We start from the raw sequence: 21,051 nt of genomic DNA, 5'->3' as shown, positions 1-21,051 counted from the left end.
ATAGATCCCAGATTGAATACTCTGGTTTTCATGTACTAGCATTAAAATGGACCAACATTTAAATCCTTAATCAACACTTAAATATCATATTTGCAAAGGTCTTAAAATGCTTTAATATCACCTTTTATTGCTACCCTGTAACCAGTGTACAAGGGAAGAAATATTGCATGACTATTTGAACTATATTATGTATTTCTGCCAGGAACAGAGCTGGCATCCTTCAGTAAAATTTCCTTTTTCTTTGAGGAGTTAATACAAAAATTCATGGCAACAGCTGAGAGGAGCAAGCTTCTCACAAGGTGTTGCAGAGCCCTCAGTGCATCACTCAGTGAGTAAACATGACCCCACCAGGCTTCAGACACACAAACATGACTTTTCTGTAATCATCAATACAAAATTCTGCCTGCAAACTATCCCAAGAGTGAGTTTCTTTCTCTTTACTTAAAATGCAAAAAAATCATTTTAGAACTTCAAGCAAAAATAACATGTCTTTTCTATGAAGTTCAAGTAGGCAAAAAAAGTGTGGGATCAAAGGAGTACTACAGTGTGTGCTTTCCACAAAACAAATGAATGGGGAAAGCCACTACACCCAACAATAAATCAGTGTAGTCCACAGAAGAGATCCTAAGGCAGCAGAAGTACAGTTGGGGATTATTTATTCATAAAAGTCTCACAGCTTGTACACTTCTATACAAACTCCTCAGTGCTCCCCTGGCAGGGGGAATGAGAGGCTCTGTGAGGTCCCTTCCAGCCCAAACCATTCCATGGCTCTGGAATCCCATCTCCTCCACTGTCTGACTCTTTAAAGCCAGCAGAGGCCTCAGGAGACCTCTGTTCACCTGACTCTGGTCTGGATCCCACTCTGACCTCACTCCAAGTCAGATCCACACTCCCTTCAGCTCACAGGATGACACTTGTCTCATCTCCCACCTCCCAGCTTGTTTCTGTGGCAGCTTCAAAACAAGTGCATATTGAACCTAAAATTTCGGTATTTGTTACTAAGCTTCTTATGATTACCATCAACACCTCTCAAAATGTCTTCAAGTATATGCTAATTAACCCAGCTTACTATCAAATTACAGCAGTCTTCTGAAATCATTTTAGCATCTTCCAAAAAGCGTTTCTTCTCTCTCACATACAAACTCGGCGAAGAAACACTGCATATTTTTTACTTCTGACACTATAAATGTGAGCTACATAAGGAAAAAAATGTGTGGGATTAATTTCTTGCCCCCATAAGCAAATACTACAATGAACAGATTTTCATAATATCATTCAAGTAGTTTTCTTGAGGAAAAAAAATGCATTATTTGGTTCCCTTTGGAAATTTGCATCCAGAACAATAAAAATTATAACAATAATATTAATTGAAGTTTTAGATGGAAGAAATCTCCAAAGCATTTAATCCATTTGCTTATATTCATCCCACACTTATATGTCACAATCCATAACTCACAAAACCCAAGTGTGACCTCAAGGCTATTTTGCATATCCATTAGAAGTCCAGGGGGCTGTGGCATAATCTGCTTAATTAATGAATTCCATCAGCTGAATGCCAAGTCAAATAAAGAGCAGCCTGCATATGAGCAGCTTGCTTATCTGATGTTGTAAGTCCGGAAAGCTTAAACAAGCCAGACTTTCCATCAGACATCTCAGCTCAACTGTACAGCAGCAAGAAAGCCTCAGTTCAAAGGCAGTGATTACAGACCCTGTCACACTCCCCATATAAACACATTTACAATCAACCTCCAAATTTACATCACAAAGGAATATAAGCCTGACAGCCAAACACAGCAAATAACTTCCTGATGTTGAAGTAATGAATGTTCCACTCAAAACAATGGCTTCATTCTAGCTTTATTCAGTAAGGTCAGCTTTAACACATCTGGACAGAATGGTGCAGAGCCAACTCCTTTCATCTTTCTGCTGCCCTAAATTAGGAGAGGAGATGCTCTTTTATATAAATTTTATTCTTGAGGAGACAAGGTCTTTGAGTGGCTGTGAGGGGTAGGGGATGTGTCATTTACACAGCGACGCTCTAATGCTCACAAATCAGTGAGAGCCATGGGTGTTCCCCTCTGGCCTCCCCAGAGCCTGGCTGTGCCCTCTCAACTGCTCCTCTTGGTCATTCTGTGTCAAAGCCACACTGATCCTTCTCTGACTCCAGGGCCTTCATGTTGTACTCCTTGCCTGAAACTGAATTGGAAACAGCTATAAAAGCTTTTCTGGCAAATACAAAACTGAGGTCTCATGTGGCACACTAATACTGAGAAACACAGCTACTCATCTAACACTGTCACTTGCTGTTAACATCTTTTCAATAAAGCTTTCTCACATACATTCTAACATGACAGATACTAAGAAAGATCAGAAGATCAGAGCCTTTAGGAATCTGGATCATATTTCTCTGCTTAGTATTTCATGCTGAAAATAATCTCACCCCTTACAGGCAGGTCATTAAAAATGTTATCATAGCTATTAGCAAACAATTCATTTTCCATCTTCTTAGAAAAATTATTTTTTTATTAAAACAACTCCCACTCCACTCTACGGTAGAGATAACTGAAGTTTGGTCTCCTCTCTGCAGTCTCAGGAATGCACATCTCATTTCAGGAAGCTACTCAATTTGCAGTAGGCACAGAGCGCTTCTGGGGTTAGGGACCTCTCAAGAACATCCAATTTCTCCTGAAGGATGTTGGACCAGACCTGGATGACCTCTTGACAAAACAGGCATTTTGGTGGAAGCTGAAGTGTGAACACAGGAACAGCAGCAGCCAATGTCCACCCTCTTGGGCTGCCAGTGCACACTGCTGGCTCCTGCCCAGTTTTTCATCCACCAGAACCCCCAAGTCCTCTGCAGGGTTATTCTCAGAGACTCCTCCCAGTCTGTACCCATGTCTGGGATTGCCCTGAGCCAGGTGAACCTCTTAAACTTCTTGACCCTCTTGAGTTTCTCATGGATCCGCTTCTCAAGCTGGACACAAAAGTCTTGTCACTGCAAATTGGCTGAGTGTGCACTCAATTCCACTGCCCACGTTGGTAACAAAGGGATTGAAGAGCACTGGTCCCAGAGCCCTGAGGGACACCACTCACCCACCAAGGGCCTCCATGGACACAGAGATACTGAGCACCTCTGCATCCATTCATCCACTGAGCAGTCCACCCTTCCAACCCACAAGTCTCCAGCTGGAGTCAAGGATGCCATGAGGGATCACCCTGAAAGCCTTGCAGGACTCCAGGCAGACGACACAGGTCACTCTTCTCTTGACCACTGCCCCAGTCACCCCATCATAGAAGGCCACCAGACTGGTCAGGCACATTTGCCCTGAGTAAAGCTGTGCTGGCTGTCCTGGATCATTGCTTTGTCTTGCACTTGCCTAAAAATCCCTTCCATGAAGATCTGCTGCATGATCTCCCAGGCACCAAGGTGAAATGTACTTTCAGTGTGGCATCAACACCTCCAGCACAAGAGAGTAAAGCCATTTGTGAGTCAAGAAATCATGTTCTTGGTTTTCTGGTGTGGAATCAAAGACATAGGAGATTCCATGCCATTCTCAAAAGCTATTTATGGTCCATCTACACTGCTTTGTGTACCTACTGTGCCTCTTTTCCTGAGTAATGGATGAAGGAACACAACACACAGCCCTCAGCCATTGAAATCTCCACAACTGACACTGCTGAGGGGACAGCAGCATGAAGGGGTAGATTTGCCCAGAGCTTTTGCTAACATATCTTGGTATTTTAATTTTAATTTTAAGTATTCAATAGGTTCACTGGCAAGTCCTCTGCTGAAAAATCACCGTCATCATTCTACTTAAAAGTACTTACATGTAATCAAACAAGCCATGGCAAAGATTGGGAAATTACATCATCACGGGGCTTTTCTACTGCTGTACACTATAATTCACCTATATCAGTGAGTAGAATCTAAACAAAAAAGGAAGGTTCTCCCACAAAGAGCCATTCAGATCAGATCTGCAGCTCAAAGTGATTCAGGTGTGAAAACAGTTTTCAGCAATCTACAAAGACATGATGTTAGACAAAAGCACTATACTGAAACAGAAAGGAAAATGATGTTTTAGTGGCAGTTAGACACAAATAACTAACTTGTGACAGATCTAAACAGAGAGAGGTAACTACAGGAAAGGGGGAGTTGTCAAGCAGCAAACAGTAGCACTTTCTATTAACTTGTATTTTAATAGTTAAATGTACAACTCCCATTTTTTCCTGAATTCTGACACAAATTATTAAGGGAAAGTTCTGAGAGCCTGTATTTCTGAAGAGTAAAAGAAAAACTAAATACAAATATGGATAAATAAATACAAATATCTTATGGTAGTGCTGAGCTGCCTGAGAGCTGTTTGTATTCAGATGAAGAGAAGCATGAAGGGAAGTGATCATCTCAAACAATGCACTTACATTTTGAAAATGTAGAAACTTATCTAAAAGGAATGGCAACTTAAATATCGAACTAAATAGCTTTTGCTTTTTAAAGAAATATGAAGAACTTACTCTGGTCAGAACTGGTAACATGCAATAGCTTTTGTTTCAAAGAAAAAACTGTGTACCACTGATCCAGGGGCAGCTTTTTTAAACCATGGCAATACACAATGGCCAGAAGTCACAGTGTACTTCAGGCTGCACAAATTGTTTCCTGAAGAGGAAAAAAATTATTCTCAAGCAAAAAAAGAGCTTAGTAAAGACAACCTCCAAGAATTTTACCTGCTGGGCACCAACATGCAGTCGATGTCAGGTCTCTTTGTCTTGGGAATGGCATACAGAGGGTACCTATCGCCGTGTCGAATTAGCACTTGAACTGACACCAGCTTAAAATAATGAGGGGCATGACCTGCAGTGAAGAAAGGGAAAACAAGAAAATTACCTACATCCACTTTCTTTAATACAAAAAAAAAGAAACTATCATTAGCTTGATAGCTTTAGTATTGAAATGAAAGAAAACACCCCTAGGAAATTACAATTTACCAACCTAAGAAATATTTTACTTCAGATTGCAAGACAAGTTATACAAAACTGAGGCTCCCAGCATATCTCCACAGTACATCTGAAGTCCACCAACCACACAAAACACTACTCAAGCACAGAACTCTGTCAACACAATAAGGTTATTCCCCCTTCATAATGCCTCTCTTCAGGTTCCCATCATAATGATGGATTTTGCAGCATGTCTAATCTGGATCTTTCTGACATACTGGTTTGTGATTTATTTGATAACCATTAGTAGGATATGCTAATGAAGGGCTTCATTCAAACTTGCTGCAGCTGCTGTGGAGTAAAGAATGCAAATATGCCTTCTAGCTGACCATGTCTAATGGCTTGTAATTCCAAAATTAATTACTTCTGTGGGGTTTTTCTTCCTGAATTCCAAGTCAACTGTTTGAAATGCAGCTGATGTGTCACAAGAATTACAATTTAAATATTAAACATCTATACCCCTCCAAATCCTTTCAGTTTTAGACCTATAGCTGACTAGTGGCCGGACAGAACAATTTCTGAAAAGCAAGGGGAAGGGGAAGGGGAAGGCGAAGGGGAAGGGGAAGGGGAGCAGCAGGTTTTGAATGATTTAACGTAATTCAGTGACCAGCTGGCATTTGCTCCACCTTCTCCAAGCAGCAGTGAACTGACAGTGCACAGAGCTCTCATTTCCAATACCAGCACAAAGGAACAAGCAGCTGAGCTGAGGTGTGCCCTGCCCAGCCCAGCTCACCTTCCATGCTGCGCTCGGCGATGCTGGGAACGTTGCAGTACACCTGAGCTTCATACACGGGGTCTATGGCAGGGGGCTCCGTCAGCAGATCAGGCATTATTCTCTTCCTGCTCTTGGGATTCAACCCATCCTCCCTCACAGGGTTTACTGGGATTAAATGCACTGAAAGATACAAAACATACACCATACATCTTCAAGAGACTTTAGGGACATAGAGGATTATGACTTTTTTATCACTATTTTAAAGTAATTATGCACAAAGATTATGGTTTCATGAAAGGATGTCTCTCAACAGTATGCAACAACTTCACTGTGATTTTTTTTCCCTGATTTCCATAGCCCAGAAAAGCTCTTTGTCTAAGTCAATGCTTGGCTAAAACTTCAGGAGCAGACCCAGCTGTACAACAACTCTGGGTTTTGCACTCTCCTTGAAGCTGCTTTTGCTCTCAGTCTCTCAGCATGAATCACAGAAAAAGTGCCACAATAGGTCTGGCTGTCTCTCATCATTCTTATTTAAAAACTGACATTGAAGGACATCAGCAAAAGACACAGCACAGTTATGATGAGGGCAGTACAAACCACTGGGAAAACAAAGTAGTCAAGATTGAAGGACTGGATTATTCATCATTTTCCTCACTAATCCCTGTCCTTACATTGCCACCTTGTCAACCTTAAACAGTCTGGCTTATTTTAAAAAAATAAAATAAATTTTAAAAAACCATAGAAAATATATTTCTTGGAATGAAACTGAGACTATCCAAACAAATATGAAACACAAAGAAATGCAGTAAACACATACAGAAGAGAAGCTAACAGAAATACCACCACTAAGTCTTCTGACATGCAGATCAAAGTTGAAGCATATCTAAATCTAAAGCCAGAGTTATAATGACCCTGCCTTAATCTAAGAGCATCAGTGAGTCTTAACTAATGAGTCTTCCCAGACTACACTTGCAATAACAAATGCCTCTATTCTATTCTATTCTATTCTATTCTATTCTATTCTATTCTATTCTATTCTATTCTCTTCTCTTCTCTTCTCTTCTCTGGAATTTTAATCAGTAGCTTTAGAGGTAGAAAAGAGGAGGAAAAATGTTCATATTTACAGCCCCTTAGTCTTTTACCTTGAGAGAAAAAAAAAAAAAAAAGAAGAAAAAAAAGATGAGACAACAAATTTCAAAGCAAAACTTTACTAATTCTTCTGTGTCAGTTCCATCTTGACTCCCAGTTCCAATTTCAGATGTGAATATGTTCCACAATAAATAGTTGTACAGACCAGGAAAACCAATGAAGACAGCAAACCAAAGCAAAACACACACAGATTTTTATGAACACATAGCCAGTAATAAACACAGGCTCTTGATTCTTACACTACAATACATTACACTTCAAATATTTTATGTGTTCACTCTTTGTCTGCCAAACCAAAACCCAAGCATTTTCCACAGTCTTGCTAGAGCTGAGCAAGGCCAATACCTGCCAAGTGCAGTGACTTGAAACTTTTCATTAAACTGTTCAGATTTTGCTTTCAGCTGTGTTTGGTGTGAATATTAAACTGTAATTTTCACTTTGGATACTTTAATTGTGGAGCTCAGCTGCCATTTCTGCCTTTATCTACCAGATTCAATTTTTAACTCCTTACTTAGACTCACATGGTTGTGAGACATTGCAAACCCCTGCCTAAGAAAGTGGCAGTAACACAGAGCCTTGGCAATACCTGCCAGAGGTTGGGAACTCTGGGCTTTGCAGTACATTTGCACTTGGGGTATAAATCTCAAACCCAAGAATGTCATACAACAGTGACTGGACTCTGCAAATAAACAGCACTACAGGCAGCAGCTGTCCACAGCACAAATTACAGGAACATTCTATTGGCCAAGGCTCCAAGCCAGAAAAGGTTACAGCAACAACTCCCAGCCTTCTGCAGCAATTCTCTCTAGAGCAACCCACAAACAACACAGCTACTGCTCCCTCATGTCACACGCTCAGAGCTGGCTGAAGCAGCTCAAGTCAGCTAAGACACAGGGGTGTTTCATCAGACAGGGGAAACCATACCTCAACAGCAAAAACTCCAAGTTAACTCTGATCCTAAATTTAAAAGCAAAATAAAGAGCCTAATTTTTTCATCTAAAGCAGTTTTAACCACAAAAACCCTGAACATATCCTATTTTTGTACTGAGACTATTAGGGACTATTAAGGAAGCCAACAGAAGCATACAACAATTTTAAAACCAAGTGCCTATGATTCCTGAGGCCAAACACCTTGTCTGCAGAAAGCAAGTCTCAGAAAGAATAAGTCTCTGATTTATTTTAATCAAACTGAATAAATACCATAACACTGCCAGACAAATTCAAGAATAAGGAAAAGCACTAAATATTAAAGTGAAGCATCTACTGTCTTTAAAATATTAAAAATAAAGCTGAAGATTACGAATAACACTGAACACTAAGAATAACATTGAACACTAAGAATAACATTGAATATTAAAAATAACACCTGCAGGACTGCCAGAATATATGTTTGCCATTTAAAAAGCAACTGAAAGAACATTTTCAAAGGTGACTCTTAAGTCTGTACAGCAGCTATGGGTATAACTCAAGAATATTTTGTGGACTGGAAATGGACTCAGAGATTAGAAATATCAATAGTTCATGTCATAGTTGGTAAAACTTGTCCTCATTGTACAGTGAATATGCTTGGCTTATACAAGGGAGAAGAAAAGATCTATGAGAAGCAGTATTTGCTTTTAACACACTGGAAATAACACATATTGGATGAAAATAGTGGCAATCAGTCAAATTACCTACTCAAACACATGGGTCATCTATTTAATATAGCTAAATAGAAAAAGGAATTACATGAACTGGGCACCAGTCTCTGCAGTCTCCTAAAAATCTCCACCACGTGCATATAGATGAAAATAACAAGGATTTCAGAGTTGGGGGAAAGGGGATAGGAGGGATGAGAAGGACAGCAGGGAAGAATGACAACACAGGACCAAGGAGAGATGAATCCCAGCTGGAGCTGCCTTCCCATAGCTGAGCACAGTCACCCTGAAGATCCCACCCAGCCACACTGGTGCTCCTCAGCCCTTGTCAAAGCTCCTCAGAAGCTGGAACGTTCCTGCAGCTTCAGAGCTTTGGGATGAGGATCCCAACTAACACATCCTCCCTTTGTATTTATGGCTGCTGAAACAACAGAGTACATTGAATATTAATATTCAATTTTATTCTTAGTTGCTTCTCAATTATTTCCTCATCTCCTAACATTCCCTGGACAGTGTTAGTGCCTTGTGTATTTATGATGTTCTCTCCTTTCTCCCTCCCTTCTCATGTCAAGTACTTGGCCTTCATGCTCCCTTGCTGTGCTCATTTATCCCAGCTCTCCAGTCCTGCTTCCCACTCTCATCCTCTCCAGCTCCCTTTGCACAGAAGGCTCCGTTTGGTCCTTCATTTTTGTACTCCCTGTCCCACACAGAGCAGTTCTCTACAGCTCTTTGAAGAAGAGTTGACAGTCTCTCTGTATCCAACTATTTCCCTGCTGAAATCCTCCCCTGCAGTGGCAATGCCACCTCTGTCTCCCCCACGGGTTTTCTGGTCTATTTGTAAGGGACAAAAGTACAAACAGTATTGAACTGATACAGCTCAGAGAGGAAAAGGAAAAAAAAAATAAAAGTAAACTTAAAAAAGCCCCTCACATGAAGCTGAAATTTGTTCTTTTTTTTCCATACTCAGTTCAGCTCTTCCAGCTGTAAATCATTACAAGGTCAGAACACTGCTACACAGTTTTCACATTGTTTTTTACAGCTTAGCAATATTTTATGTGAATTTCTCTATTAGTTCACAGTAACATGCACTTGCCCAAAACAGAAGTCTGCCAGTGTGCACACAGTCACACTTGAATCTATGACTAAGGGAGGTTTTGAGCAGGATTTTTCCACTGCTGTGCCTTTCAAAGCTCATGTTTCACTACAACAGGAATACAACAATGTAAACCAGAAATGTAACACATGATTTTGATGTGCATTTAGCCCAACCAGAGCAGTTAAAATAAAATAGATCTGAAACATATTTCATCATCTAACTGGAACCCTTGCTAACACTGAAACTATAAAGAATATGGACTTGTTATTACAGAAGTAGCTTGACAACAGAAAGGGAAAGAGAAAACATTTTTATTTCCCAATATTCATAAACTTATTTTTGTAACTAAAGAAGCTACATAAAAACTACTTTGAAACAACAATTTTGAAAAGTTATAGTGAGGGGGAAAAGTAGTAAGTTACAGAAACAATAAAAGGAAAGCGCTCAATGCAACTCTTCCCAGAGTCCCACCAGGATAAAGTTGTTTGAAACACAAAGTAAAACTGAATTCATGGGCTGGTATCAGGCAGAAGCAAGACCTGATGGAACAGTCAAACAGCAGCTGCTGCCTTGTGAGACAGAGAGGCTCTGGTCACACAAGATCACACCTGAACACTGCTGAAAAATCACTCCTTCAAGAATTCTTGCAGCTCCAAACTCAGATTATTTTTTTAAGTCAATACAGTTCAAAATAAATAAAATCCAAATTCCAATACTAAGTTTAATTAGAAAAAAAAACCTCCAGGAGCCTTTATTTTAAATCATACCACAGAACCTGAAGAGCACATTCTAAAATGAACTCAACAGCTTGACTAAGAAATGTGTTTAAGAAAAAACCCAGTGGCATTTAAAGAGCAAAAAGTTAATTGTATGACTTCCATACTCCCTCCTCCCCACCAAGTTCCTGAATGCCCAAATATATAAACCCCCAAATATCAGACAAGTAGCTTCCAAGCAAGAGGGACTCAGAAGTGCTTTCAGTGGAATGATAACAATTCCTATACAGCAACTACTCCCCTCTGGAAAAATGGCAACTTTACCAAATCAGCTATTGTGCTCAGAAGCCCAGGCAGGAGACAGATACCTATTAGGGCTACAAAACTGACATGAATTTGACAGGATTCAGTGCAGCAGAAAACCAAACACACAAAGTGCAATTCATGTAGAAAGAACAGCAAATCCAACACTAAATCACTTCATTATCAATTTCTCTCCCTCCTGCCATCCTACTTTCAGCTTGAGATACAAAAGGTAACAACACTGAAGAAACATATTTATCCATGAAAAAGAATCAAGAATATTTACCAAAAATCAGAAAGACAGGCAATAAAACCAGTTTCCATTGCTGTTTTCCCTTGTAGCTCCAAACAGCCTGAGAAGCAGCAGCACAAGTAGCCATGTTAGTCTCAATTTTCTGACTTAAGAGCTGAAGTTTTCATCTTTTATAACACAGAAGGTCCTTTCAGGCCCATGCAAACATACTATTTAAAACAGTCAAATAGCAATGCAGCCACAGAGCAGAAATGAAGAACAGCAAGCCCACTGTAAGGAACCTTCTGCTGACGGGTAAAGAAAAGCAAACGCACATGTTGGAGAGCACAAAAAGTTATTTATCCCCTTCCACCTTTCCCCCCACCCCTTTCTGCTTCACCAGGGCACTAACAAGGCTGCCTAGCACAGAGCAGAACACTCAGGCTTCTGAAAGGCTGGTGGTGAATGTGGACTCCACAGATTCATAAGGTTGGAAAAGGCTTCTGAGATCACTGAATCCAATTGTTAACCCAGCACTGCTGTCTCCACCACTAAAACCTGGCCCCAAATGCCACATCCACACATTTTCCCTCATATCAGTCTGCAGTTCCCCTGGCACAACTTCAGGCAATTTCCTCTTGTCCTGTTGCTTGATGGGACTGGGAGAAGAGACTGATTGGCACCTGGTTATAAACTCCTTTCGGGAGATTGTAGAGAGAGAAGGTCCCTCTGAGCCTCCTTTTGTCCAGGTTAAACACCCCAGCTCCCAGCTCTTCCTCTAGCTGCTCTTTCCCTGGAAAAAAATGGAAGCTAGAACAGGAGTACTGTACAGAAGAACAACCCAAAAGAGACAGGAATTCTTGAAAACAACTGAGGTGGGGGGAAAAGGTGAAAAAACAATCTGAAAAAAAAAAGTAAAAAACAATCTGGAAAAAGCAGCTAAGGCACACATGGGCCAAAGAGCACATCCTGCAACACTGAGGGTAAACTGCCAGTGGAGAAATGAAGCAACCTGAGCACAGAGCTCTGACACCCTGTGACCCTGGGTATGAGCCTGCAAGTCCCAGTGTGATCCCTGCAAACCCCCAGGTGTGGGCCCAGAAAACCCCACCCTCACCCCCAGGATCAGTTTTAGAGCTCTGCCTGGGACTGCAAATGCACATTTGGGTATTAATGAAGTTCAAATATGCCTATGTGACACACAACCCACCTTTCTCCTTTTCTGCTTTTGCATTGCTAAATAAAGGCTCTGACTGGCTCAAAGGTAAGATCTGTATTAACAGCAAGGGCCTTCATCCATAATGCATAAGGGCACAATCACTAATGTGCTGTATGTGAATGGTGAGTAATCACACAAACAAAAAAAGGCTTATTAACCTCACACTGGTCAAACTATTAAGTACTATTCAAAAAAATAACCACAAAGGTCTTTTGAAAGGCTTTCTAAGCCTGTGAACACAAGTTTCTAACTTTAGATTTAGTATTTATATAAAATATAAATGGAGCTACTAAACTTTTACAGTCCTAAAATTTCACTGGTTTTTAGTTTATTAGCATGTGTAGCCTAATTAACAAAAAAAAAAAAAAAAAAAAAAAACAAACAAAAGAGGATTTTTTACTTTGAATCAAATCTCTTGCCCTACAGAACTTGAAGAGGAATTTTTTTTTAATGTAGGTCCACAATGAACCTACAAACAAGTGACAATCCTCAGTGTCTTTTCAGTTTCAATCCCTTAACTACTTTTTTCACCACAACTCTGCTTCCCCAAGCATTTGCCCTTTCATTTTCTCCACTCTTGCTGTGTGTCCTGCCTGTTGAGGAGCAGGGGCAAAAGGGGTCCCTCAAGCACAGAGGGGCTCATGGGCAGCCACAGCCCCCTCTGCACCACAGAACAGGCTCTGAGCTTCAAGGCTGTCTTCCCACAGTGCTGCGAAATTCTCTGAGCACAATCACAAAGAAAATTTTAAAAGAGTGAAGGGAGCTATGGGGGAGGTGGGTAATAGAGAGAAAAACAGTGAGGAATGGAGGAGGGCACACACGTAAATTTAACCTGGAATAGCAACAATGCAATGCTCTGCTTTAACAAACCTGGGAAGACAAAGAAGGCTCCTTGGAGTGCAATTTCTCCCCAGTATTTCAACCTCACAGCATTCCAAGGTGACACAGGTACAACCCTGAGTGCAGCTGTGGCAGGGCAGCAGAGGGGAGCCCTTCCTTCCTTACACACCTGAAATGTTACCTGCCCAAACTCTGACAGTGGGGGATCCAACACAGATCCATCAGCCTCAGCAGGGAACAGGGCAGGAACTCCCAAGCTCACAGGATTGACTAAGCAGCCAAATGGCAGCGAGCAGAGACTCAGATCCCCTCTGAGTTTCCAACAGTTTGCAAACACTCAGCACCAGTGGTGAGTTATGGGCTGACATGTGCCCAGACACATACACCTATTTAACTCACTCAATTTTGGGACTGCTGCTGCTGTTTTTCCCTCTGTGAAAGAAATCATAGTAATTTAGAGACTTCTCAAGCAGTCTTACAGCACAGTTCTATTGCCAGCAGCCTATATGTCACATTCTAGGACAAACTTTAAAAAAAAGCAGTATTTAGGTGTAGCAAGCAAGTAGCAGATATCATTGAATAAATATTCTTTTCATGGCAGTGTTTTTAATCAAAAGTGCTGAAAAATGCTTGCCACAGCAGCCTTGAACACCTGCACTTGATACTGCAGAGCCACACTTCTGTCATGGCCTTCAGCACAGCATATTTTGACACCAGAAATTAAAATCCACTAGAACAGTTCTATTGATCCTATCAAATAAACATGGACATCTCCCTTCCTACAGCAAAAAAACCAATTACTTTGGAAGGCCATGAGGAATGCTGCAGCAGACTTGTGAAACAGAGCATCATATTTCAAATTCTTACAGAGAAATTTTAACCTGTCATGAGAAATTGATTAAATTCACACAGTTGGGTGGATGAGGAGGGTGTGTGTCCATTTCAGTGCACTCATCTTTGTTGGGTAAATTTCTGCACACTTGAGTCAACATCAGAAAAACACTGTTTTTAAAATTCTGTTAAGTGCTATGTTTATATTTCCTCTTGTAGTTCCTCAAACATCTTCAGTTTCATGGTGGTAACACAGAACTAAGTCCCATTTCCTCCCCCAATTACTTCTTGTGATTTAATCAAGAAATGAGGTGGATCTCCCTTTTCTTTTAGCCTTGCAGACCCAGTCACCAGAGAGCCTGAAGCATCAGGTCCCTTCCTGCCTTTCTCCTGGAGAATTCAGCTACAGCCACTCTCCATCCAAAACCTGCTGGAGTTGGGAGCAGGGCAGCCAAACACGAGGAACCACTCTCCTCCAACTGCAAAAATACCCAGGGGAAATTTGAAATAAAAACACTGTTACTCTGTTCAAAGTGCAGGAAATGTAAGTTTTCTGAAGCATCCTGTATATCCTAGGTTCACTGACAGAAAATGGGAACTCAGGGAATTTAGGAGGCTGCAGATGGAGCTCAGCTAACCCAGTGGAAGTCAGATCTGATGAAGGGGGAAGGAGTGTGAGCTCTAGAGTATTTAGATTTTTAATGTTTTGAAGAGAATAACAAACATTAGGACATAAGGAAAAAAAAAAATAAAGACTTAACACTGCTCTCCTGCCACACACAAACAAAATGGAAGCCTACACACCCAGCATGAGTTTTTTCACCACAGTCCCTGCTTTCTCCCCAGAATAATAACACAATTGCAGCTGCAACTTGTAAGTGCATCTTAGTTTTTCTAATCAATCCTGGTGTTATTTTCTTACATGAAATGCAACCAAAAGCTTATTCTTCAGTCCAATGCCACCCGAGTCTTCAGCCTTCTTAGTTTTCAGATCCCTAAAGTTTTCCACTGGAGATGCAAATGTTCCTATGGACAGCTGAGAGCTACTATAAATAGGCTGCTCTCCTCAGCTGCTTTTCACAGAGCTGGACAGAAATAGCCAACCCTCCTACCCCTTCCCAGAGTGGGGCAAAGCCTACTTGCCTGCCTATTTTCTGCCTCACAAGCTGTGAACCTTCTTTAAAGGTTTTCCTTATTTTGGGGCATTTGCCCAAAGCAGCCCTTGCCCATGGAGCCACAGCTCACAGGGACTGACCCAGGGCTTTATTCCATATCAGAGTCAGGGCAAAAAAACAGATTTCAGTACTTGTGTGTTCATGTTCAAAGGTAAAATAGAACAACTACACACAACCACCATGCCTGGTAGCTTTTTACCTTTAAACACCAGTACTGCAGGGAACAGGTTTCTTATTTCCAGCTGCATTAACTGCATGGCTAGCAGATTTTTTTACAAGGTCACAATCCAACTTACATGAGGAAAATAAATATGTTAAGAAAATCCTTTTTGCACCAAACACAACATGGCAGGCCTTGCACTCTTGTGTTTGAGACCTAATTTAAGCAGATACATTAAATTATACAATGTGTGCTTGCATTTATTAAGTCCAGATGTGACTTTGAAAAGAGCTTTATCGTTTCAGGGGTTTCCCCCCGCCTCCCATTGTTTTTCACTGGACAATTCAGAAGGGCATATGGCACTGCTTAAACAGCTTCCAGGATTTTCAGCCTGACAGCAATAACACAGCAATGCTGACTGCAAATCTGAGCCTTTTCAAGCTCTAGAGATGACAATCCTTTTCCACTTCTCCTCCCAAAGTGAAAAATTACTTGCTGTATTTTATCATATTTTCCTACTACACTGAAACTCTACATGTAATGTTCACCACCAAACAGATTTATATTTTCATCAATTTAATATAATAATTTCTTTAAAATAAATACACATGCATGCTAAAGCTTTTCTTCCCCAGCATGTCACTAATTACCCCATGGCTTGGCTCTGCACTGGGTCTGGGGGGAGTGGGGGAGGTTCCTGTGAGACACCCAGACAAGCAGATGGATTTGCTGCTCTGTAAACACATTGCTCAAGTCACATCGTGCTCCTTCTCCATGTTGTTCAGTGACAAGATGCAAAAAGAGCCCAGCAGTGCTTGCAGTGACACAGTTATGTCAGTCCTGGGCCACCACAGCCCCACTGGGACTCCCACGTGAGAAGGGCAATAAACCACCAGGCTCTGGTGAAGTCCCTCCTATTGCTGAGAGCTGCCACATCTCATCATGCTGTGGGAAGACTTCATCTGTGCCAAATCAGTGTCCTGAGGGCCACCAAACAAGGCTTAAATACACAAAGACTAAACAGGGGGGAATAGTGGCCTGAGCATGGTTTTTATAAATACAGTAGATCCAGCCACTGCTGCTTATCCAACAAGAGTCATGAGCACTGCAGGAAGATTTTAAAGCACTGTCCTGCTTCTGTCTACAGAACTGAGCACCAGCTAAATGAGCTAATCCAACTGAATTGTCCTGGAACAGATTTTCCAAACAGCTTTTATCAGCTGTGTTCAGAAACAGTTGGCAACTCCTTCCATTTCCATAGTATTGTCCCAAAATAAAGATCAACTGCTCTGCACTGATATACACTGCACTGAGGGCCTCTGCCATCCTTTTCCAGGGGGTGGGGACCTTTGCCTTTGCTTTTAGTTTGGGGTTTGATTGGTTTTTTCTTTCCTTTTGTCCTGTATGAGTCCCACAAATACTGGAGTGGGAAGCTGTGCAGCAGCAATTGCAACAGGACTGAAAAAGGATGCTTGGCAGATTTCACACATGAACTGAACACCAACACAGCAGCCAAGAAGATTCAGCACAGCAGAAGAACACACAGCAAAAAGTATTTTCTCAGGAACATGGGTTAAAAATCCTTCAGGCTTCAGTGATCCTCTCATCTACAGCAACTGGGCATGATACAAAAATACACCCCATAAAGCAGAGTTCAAGGTAGTTCAAGAGTTGCTGCTGTTCTGTTACCCAGCAATCTGCTGCTGACATGAGCTCTCCACAGCTGAAGCCCTGTGAGAGCTCCTTGCACACAGGACAAACATGCACCACTCCTTTCTATCATCCTAGGTGCCTCTTTTCCTTAGGGCTCTCCCCAAACTCAGAATGGGGAGACTCAGTCTCCTCAGACTCACCGCAAAATGTCTTTTGACATTCAAGTGTCATTAGGATGTGTACTGAACATCCAGAATCCCAAAATACACAGGGAAAACAAAGAAATAAAGAGACTTAAAATCACATTCTGCCCACCACATCTTCACAAGTACTGCTCCCCTGGTGTCAAAACACCAAGGCAGCAGCTTCTGGGCTGCAACAAACTACACCAGCTCACTGGTAAAGGCATCTTCTGATCCTATTTCCTGAGCTGTCCCTGCCCTCCCTGCAGCATCCCTGCCTCACACCTGGCCGGAGGCAGAGATCAAAGCTCTGCAGCCCAAGGCACAGGGCATCAAGTGCCTCATATGTTAATGGCATCAGTCAGACGCAACCCACAGACATCTGGAACTTCTCTACAGCACTATCCTTCCAAGATAAAAAGCCTTACAAATTCAAATCAATATTTTCACTACTGCATTAAATTAGCACTTTTCTGTTTCACATCTATTCCCAACTGCTTTCTGTCCACAAAGTGACCTGCTCAGGGAAGTGATCTCAACACCATATGCCACTGCTTACCCAAGCCAAGCCAGCTCTCTTGTTTGTCCTTGTCAACACCAGGCCAAGGCACAGAAAGCTGCCATGGATTTGCCAGCAGCAAACCTCAAAACATATTTAATACAGTAGAACCTGGCAGATTTCTGTGCTGGGGAAACCTTCCTTGACAATCAATCTCAGGAATTCAGAACAGTGCTCTCTGGATCCGAGAATTATTGGTATCTTTGGGACTCCTGCCATAAAACAGCTCAGGGGAAGACAGTGAATCTTATTTTTTGTCTTCATTCATCATTAATGTGCACAGTTGGTAAACCCAAAATTACACCACATATGTTTCCAGCCCTTTTAATCCAGCCATCTCACAGAAGTAATGAAGAGAGATCACTTCCATTTTACAAGACTTCATATTTCACTGCAGCAAGTCCACAAAAGCCCCAGTCTTTTAAATACAAACTACTTAGACCCTGCCTCATTTAAAATAAATCATAATGAAATTTAGTATGTACAAGCACTGCTTTTCTCTCAGAGAGTGAGCTTTGAAAGGCCAGAAGGGAACTAATTTTGAGAACAGAGATTACTCTTGTTAGAAAAAACAAAAGGCAATAAAAAACTGCCTCTAGGCATTAAAATCTTCAAAATCAGTGCAGTTTGAGACACTTTATTAATCACAGAAACTCCACATGCCCAATAACACACAATAATTTTTTAAAAAATCTTTACAGTCAAGTGACAAGACACTTTGGATTAAGTCAGTCTCTGTATCATTTCAGCAATGATATTCCTGCAAAAGCACAGATAAAAGAACAAAACTGCCTGAAAGACAACTCACAAGAGAAAAATTAAAAGGACTAAGGAGAAACATGAACAACTGTATGAAGCATATTAAGCATCTCTCTTTCAGATACACACAGTGGAACCAGCACATCCATAAACCCCAATGGTTTTCATTTGCAGCAGCACAGTGGGGATTAAGGCAAGAACAAAGGACAGCTCAGAGAAACAAACCTATCATCAAACATGAAGTTTAAGTGGCCCTCCATGCTTTTCACAAGACTGCACATGGCCTAGCAAGAGGGAAAGCACCACTGCATTACACCCAGTGACATTAGGGTCCTGTTCCTGTCCTGTTGAAACCCTGCTCACTGAACAAGGAGAGAAGGGAAATTTGGGTCAGAACATTCTCTGATGAAGATGCAGAACCCAAATCTCAAACAAAGGACAGCAAATTATTAAAGTATGATGAATTCATTTGCAATTAATGGATAACATTGTCCTAAAAGCTTTGGTAAAAGTAAAGTAAGAGATAAAGCTAAGAAAATGTGAATTATTGTGAATTCTTAGAATGCAAACCCCACAAAGAGGGGCCATGCTCCTGGGAGAACTGAGGCTTGACACTGTGCAGATTTCACCTGTGTGAGCTAACGCTGACTCTCCATTTATACAGAATAAAACAGCTGCACATTAGGAACAATATTCTCTTTCTGCTATTTCTACAAACAAAATATGGTGAATATCCAAATTTAAAACAATGTTTCAGTTGTTAAAACATAGTTTAGCCCAGTATACAATAAACATATGGAAAAATCCTAGGAATAATTTTGTTTGACTTAAAAGACAAACATGCCATTCCAAACATGCCTGCAGTGACCTGTAAGGCAGCCAGACTCTGCTTTCAAGAGCTGTGAAAAAGAAAAGGCAGAGAACTGGTTTAATGACAAGACAGAATTTGCTAATATAAAAATGAATAAATCACCTGACCTACCACTACAGAATCAACTGCACAGCAGCCTTCAAACATGTGCCTTAACACTTCATATTAATTCTGCTGAAATGCAGTCCAACTAACCACCATGGCTGAAGTCAGAATATGTAGTTAAATATGAGTTAAGAAGTTCTGTAGCCTGACAAGTCACTTCTGTTGGTCAAGTCCTGTCTCAAGTGATTTAACCTGACCTATATTTAAAGCAACTACTTTGAAATGATTGCTCTATTTTTGTAGGAGAAAGTAAGACTGCCCCACAGTATCATTCTCAAGAATTCATCATGTCTCCTTTCCCTTCAGGGGTTCATTCTGGGGATTGATGCTTTATAGCACCACTTTTGAAAAATCACAAAACAGTTATTTAAAATCCAGTTACAAACATAAAAAGGATCTTTTAAAAAATCTCTGTATTTACAGTTAGCTCTCTTTATTTGTTGCTAAAATACACAGAGCTTTGGATTTATTATTTGTGGGTTGTTTTTCCCTTTAATCTTAAATTCAGATTAAATTAGCACTTCTGAAGAGCAAAACCCAGAGAGACTTCTCATGAGTGGAAAATTTGCCATGCTTAGGAGCTCGAAGGCAAAATTCATGAAGGGAGATATCTGTTCTCCTTTTAATTTCATATGCTGGTAACACATGACAAAAACAAGTTCTCTACATGAAGCATTCTAAAGATGTGGGGTTTTAAATATAGTTACTTGTATACAGCAGCAAAATGCAATCCCCACCTGAGCAGCCACTGCCCCAGGGCTCTGGCTCCCAGCAGGGGCTGCAGGAAGCCTTGGTGAGATCTCAGGCTAAACCCCAAACACCTCAGTGCTGCACATGATGCCCACACTGTCCTCATCAAGTAAGAGCTGCTGGCAAAGCCCAAGCCAATGAAATAAAACTCTTCTGCTTTTCTGTGTGGAAAATCCCAATTCCTGCTTCCTGTGACTCATCTTTAAAACCAAAACCTCCAGTATGAAACCAAATGACAGAAAGTAGAGGGAAAATATTACTGGAACAGCAAAATGTCACTTCCAGATATGCTGATACACCAACACCCAAGCATGACCCATCGAGGCAGAGAAAGTATTTTTTTAAAACCCCCGAAAACCCATAAAACAGCTCTCCACACTTTACATGGGAACCAGCACCCTGCTGGGGCAGTGGCCAACATCCTAAAATGCAGTGGCAGTCACCAAGATGCTTTTTTATCAAAAGGCAAGCCTAAGCCACTGATCAAAGCATCCAAGTATGTAGAAAAACAAACTCTAAACCAGAAGAGAAGCTCCATGGGCAAGAGCTGCCTGAGAGCCAGAGCCCTCAGAAGCTCAGTCTAGAGTGGATGTCAGCCACAGGGCTATAAAAAACAACCCTGTAAAAAGGGATGCTTTCCCACTATCATTTTAGTCCTCTTCTCTTGACTGTTACTTTTTTCCTTAGGCTTTCAGTAAATAGGGAAAAAAATTAAAACAAAAAGTGTTTACTTCATGGAAAAATTAATTTCCATGCCTTTGATTACAGAGTAAAAAAAGCATTGTCAAGCAAATTTTACAGAATGTACACATGGCATCCTAACAGACAGCTTTTAAATTGCCTTTCCATTTGGTTCAGCCAAGGTTTATTCAAGGAGTCCCCACCTTGAGACTTCTGCTGCCAGTCACAGATGCTTCTAATGAATGCAATGAAAGGCCAGTGTTTGCCCAGTAATTGGCTTCTCAGGTACCAATCTTTGGAGCAAAAAGAAAGCTGCTCTTCAGATCTCCTTGTAAATTGCTGCTCCTGACTGACCTAAGGGCTCACCAATGCAATTAACATTGACAGGGTCCTAAATTCTGTCTTACATCCTTAGCTGGAGGCTGA

At 41.1% G+C, this 21,051-nt stretch overlaps 1 protein-coding gene across 4 annotated transcripts in view; it reads right to left on the bottom strand.

Annotated features, from left to right (window-relative positions):
* The window catches only part of PXYLP1 (2-phosphoxylose phosphatase 1), a 47,898-nt gene that overhangs the window by 6,924 nt on the left and 19,923 nt on the right, over positions 1–21,051 (bottom strand). For 2 of the 4 annotated variants that reach the window (XM_058812342.1, XM_058812343.1), the window contains exons 3-4: positions 5,726–5,887; positions 4,723–4,849 (exon numbers count right to left, since the gene is read on the bottom strand). In XM_058812342.1, coding sequence (XP_058668325.1) covers positions 4,723–4,849; positions 5,726–5,887 — 289 coding nt within the window. Of the gene's footprint in view, positions 1–4,722; positions 4,850–5,725; positions 5,888–10,894; positions 10,989–21,051 lie in introns of those variants that run through there. The other 2 variants (XM_058812344.1, XM_058812341.1) reach the window with 2 other exon arrangements.

This window comes from Ammospiza caudacuta, chromosome 11, assembly GCF_027887145.1.
Source record: "Ammospiza caudacuta isolate bAmmCau1 chromosome 11, bAmmCau1.pri, whole genome shotgun sequence".
NCBI classification, from domain to species: domain Eukaryota; kingdom Metazoa; phylum Chordata; class Aves; order Passeriformes; family Passerellidae; genus Ammospiza; species Ammospiza caudacuta.
Note: the sequence above shows the minus strand (reverse complement) of the source record. Positions and strands in the feature narration are given on the sequence as shown.